Source organism: Parasteatoda tepidariorum, chromosome 1 (assembly GCF_043381705.1).
Source record: "Parasteatoda tepidariorum isolate YZ-2023 chromosome 1, CAS_Ptep_4.0, whole genome shotgun sequence".
In the NCBI taxonomy this organism is placed as follows: domain Eukaryota; kingdom Metazoa; phylum Arthropoda; class Arachnida; order Araneae; family Theridiidae; genus Parasteatoda; species Parasteatoda tepidariorum.
The window spans coordinates 38,696,166-38,700,836 of NC_092204.1; the positions used below are offsets into that span (position 1 = coordinate 38,696,166).

Here is a 4,671-nt window from a genome sequence, read left to right on the forward strand (position 1 = left end):
TACATTTAGTAAAGCCCAGGAATAACTATTTTAACATAGTTTAATAATTAGGCTACCAAACAGATTCAGCAAATTAATTACCAATTAAAGTCATTCAACTGAAGTAAAACAACTATTGTCGGGCCCTTTTGAAAACAGTTTTCAACAAAAATTATTAGAAAACCTAAAATTAAAATTATTTCGATAAATAAAATTACCGGTACATGAACAATTAGTCCATGATAGATGGGAAGGCTTGTTATCATGGCTATACTAGAGGGAGAAAGAGAAAGGACCTCGGGGAAATGAAAAAAAATGATAATAAAAAGAGTTAAAGAAAATAGTAGGTAAAAAAATAACAGTCAAGTTAGCAATGTCACAAAATGTAAAGTGGACCACTTGCTTATTATTGTTGACTAGTTGTCCATTACTGTTGAATTTGCGATATTTATGGTTCATAGAAAAGTACTAACAGGTGTCTTTAAATAGTTTTTAAAATATTAATCAAAACCTTTGAACAATTTCAAAGATTTTGGGCTAAAATTGCTCCATGGCACAGAGGCATGCAGTCAAATTCCTTATTTTATTATTATAGATTATCATATTCATTCATTACTAAGCAGTTGGGATATTCACCGTAACAAATTTCATACGTAGAATAAATTATAAATTTCGTCAAAATAAGGAAGGCGTTTAGAAAACATTCGAGTGGGGAATACCGAACAATGGCACTTGAGCTTGAAAAGATCAGTGTAGGAAATGCCTCATAATGTGTCTTAATATTAAAAAAAACTATCCGTCTAGGAAATACTGGGCAATGAATGACACATCCTTACCGGTTCATTGATCCGGTTATTGCTTATAAAAATTGGAAATTAATGAAATTAACCGCATAGAAAGAGAGGAAGACCTATAAATACTTGGCGAAAAATAATTATAAATGAATTGATAACAATAGGCAAGACACGGAGAGATGCAAAATATCTGGTCATATATAGAGTGAGATGTAAATTTATGAAAGACGCACTATGCTCCAACTCGGAGTGAAGAAGAATATGCATGTATGTAATATTAACAGCGTCTTTTAGCAATTGTAGGAAACGAACACTAATCACATTACCCGGTGTTCACTGATGGCCCAGTATTCCCAAACTGACGTTTGTTTTATGATGTTAAGTGCCATTGACCGTTTTTCCCTATACTGACATTTTTCCTAATGCATCCTGAGTATGAAATTCTTGGTCAGCTCAAAACAAAATGATCCTAAATGCAAAAAAAAAAAAATGTATATAATAATATAAAATAAATGTATTAGTTAGGGATAATTTACAATATAGGTGGACAAATGTCATATGCGAATTCGGTGATGCGATGAGAACCTGATTGGTGGAATATATTCATCCGTTGATGACTTGCCAATCAGATTTTCTTTTGCGTCTCCGAATCCGCATATGTGATTCAACTAAATATGACTATTTCTATATAATTTCTAAATATTCACGCCTGTAAAGCAGTTGAATGCAGTGATATTTTATTTTCGAAGTTAATGCTTTCCTCACTTGAGAGTCTACTTATGAGCGTATGGTCACGAATGGGTAAAGAATTTTGCTATGCGCCATCTACAGGCGATTTTCACCACAAATTGACAAAGATAAACAAACACCCACTCCCAAGCTGTGGAAGTGATTCTTTCGCGCTCTAGATCCTACATTGTCCCAGTTAGCTATGTTATGTTATGATTTTAGTGAAATAATTAATTGGAGTAGATTGAATTGATTGCCTACGGTTTTGCGACATGTAGTGAGATTTAGCTATCCTTACATTAGTTATCCCCAATTTTGCACGTAATGTGGAACTCTTATGTCAGTGAAAGTTTTTAAATCGAAAGGAACAAACACATTCCACCATAACCATTCAATTAATTTAATATTGATCTAAAAATTTTCTAGTGATTTTGCTGTTGTCAATATGCCTCGTGGAACAAGTGATCATTTGACTTTTTATGAGTTATGTTGTCTTTTTTGCTGTCCACCTTGTCCAACTCACATTGCAGCAAAACTAGCATTTGTCCCTCCAGAACCCACATATTCTCTCAAACCTGACGAGTCAGGGTCGAATTACTCCTTGTTCCTCAACAGCCGAGCTGAATGGCAATTCACTAACGAAGAGCTCAAACTAATGGAAGTTTTTTATACCAGAACTTCGAAAGGTAATCAAATAGCCTGCATGTTTGCTAAGTGCTCCCCTCTTGCAAAACATACCATCCTCTTCAGCCATGGTAATGCCGTAGATTTGGGCCACATGAGCAGCTTCTATGTTGGACTGGGATCGCGGATTAATTGTAATATTTTCAGTTACGATTATTCTGGATACGGGCAGAGCGAAGGGAAACCGTCTGAAAAGAATTTGTATGCAGATGTGGACGCTGCATGGCATGCCTTGCAAACCCGGTATGGTATTAGACCAGAAAATATAATCTTATATGGACAAAGTATCGGTACTGTACCAACCATTGATTTAGCTTCCAAGTATGAAGTAGGAGGTGTGATACTACATTCCCCCCTCACCTCTGGCATGAGAGTTGCCTTTCCAAACACAAAACGTACCTGGTTTTTCGATTCCTTTCCTAGGTGAGATCCACTTTTAAAGCTCTCATTATTTTTAAAATATATATATGGTGATGGAAAGGAACATTTATGTGATTGGTGTTATATATGAATGAACATAAAATGATAATGTAATTCTATATGGTTTCTGTTTAAATGTTATTTTTACCACTTAATTCATTATTTTAAGCCTCATTATTTTTGTCCCTCATCTTGTGAAATGTACCCAAATATGCCAAGTTTACATAAATATAATGTATCTTATTTTGATGTAGACAAGATGGGATAGGTGGAACCACATTACTGTTTACATTTCAGTTTAATTATTTGCCTCAAACATTGTAGTTTGAAGAGTTCTAACTGTTGGTTCCGGTACATATCAAATTATGCTTGCTTGGTGTAAAAAATTCCGATATCCATAGGAAGTGAGCAGTGTTTGAAATTGAAGTCAGTATCTAGATAGGGTCAGTTAATTGCTGTCTATGGGGAATAGTTCTCACTCTGTGGGGGAAATGTGCCTATGCTAATGAGAGCATGATTGGTAAATACCTGTCAGAAACTCTTAAAACAGAATTTCTTTCTCATCTACAAATCACACAATTTGTATGCATGTAGCGAGAAAATCCCTTATGTCTCTGAATTCAGAAGTTTGTATTATCTATACTTCATTCAAAACTTTCTCAATACTGGTGTGGCAATTAAAAAGCAACATATTAAACTTTTTCTATTCTCTATGTGTGCGAACAATTTTAAAAAATTAAAGTATGCTCCACTTGCTTCGTGTCATAAAACCTGATCTTTTATCAATTTTTATGAGAATTCATCCTTCAACTTAGATTAAATATTTTGAGTTAAAGGGCAAAGTCTATTAAATGCATAAGTATAGATAAAAAGCCTGATTATCATGACCAGATATGCAGAATATTCATGGCCACAGTTCATTGCAAATTTTTACCATTGCAGAGAAGTTTTTAATATTACTCATTATTTAAAAAAGAGAAAAAAAGATTTTAGATATGATGTTGTATACATGTATAATATCACTCTTTTTCTTAGATCGTTACATCAGTATGTAATTTCATTTTCACTTTAGCATTTTTTTAGTGATAAAACATGTGTTGTATATTGTAAACTGAGTAGTGAAATAAAGCAAGATTTTTTAAGTGAATCGAAAAGTGATTTTTATACCGAAATATTTCTGAGCGAAAATTTATTGTCAGGGGTCAGTCCAGACATTTTGAAAAGGGTCCGTTTCTGTAAAATTTTAAAAAAAATTACTCGTAATTTGTAAATATAAAATAAACGTTAAGTCACATTCTTTCAACCAGGGTCCGCTTTTGTGAATTTGTGCAAATAGGGTCTGTTATTGCAAAAAAACTTTATCAAGGAGTTTTTAAATTGTAAAGACATACAAGATTATGCTCAACACTGTAAAATTATAATAAAAGAAATTAAATTTTAAAAAATAAGCAGCAATTGCAGTTACTAAATTAGCGATGCAACATATAGATATTTGGTATTTAGCCTATACTGCTGAACACAGAATATTCATTTGGGACGAATAAAGAAAGAAGCGTCTGCTGAAGACCAAATTTAGTCGTTTGCATCTGTCTTTCTCTCCCCCCTTCCTGGGAAGGGTTTATTCGATTAAAAAAAACAGAGCTCATTCTAGGCAGGGTAAACAGGGCGCAGCACCCTACTGCCCTTTTAGTCAAAAGAATCCACCCTGTTGCCCCTGAAGTAAATTAGTGTCCTGATGTATTAAGACTCCATACCCTTTTTGCTCTTTCTTTCCGCAACTCTTTATTTTTTCCCCAAACTCTACAATGGATTTCTCAAACTTTTATTTTTAACTCTTTTTATTTAGTTTGTCATTGCTGTCAATACAAAGATTTATATGAGAAAGGAAAAATAGCCAACAAACCCCCTTGTTGCACTTGTCTTTGAAAGTTTGCAGTTACTTTCACTATCATTAAATCATAATTATTATTAATCATTTTAATTATTAAATCATAACTATCTATACACACTTAAAAACATACATTTATTATTTTATTAATATATGCATGCATTTTAAATAAATTAC

General features: G+C 33.2%; 1 protein-coding gene across 1 annotated transcript in view; it reads left to right on the forward strand.

Moving 5' to 3' along the window:
- The first annotated feature begins 1,628 nt into the window (after positions 1-1,628).
- The window catches only part of LOC107447026 (alpha/beta hydrolase domain-containing protein 17B), a 9,867-nt gene continuing 6,824 nt past the window's right edge, over positions 1,629-4,671 (forward strand). The window contains exon 1 of the mRNA XM_016061842.3: positions 1,629-2,609. Within this exon, the coding sequence (XP_015917328.1) occupies positions 1,948-2,609 (662 nt within the window). The 5' untranslated portion in view covers positions 1,629-1,947. The remainder of the gene's footprint in view (positions 2,610-4,671) is intronic.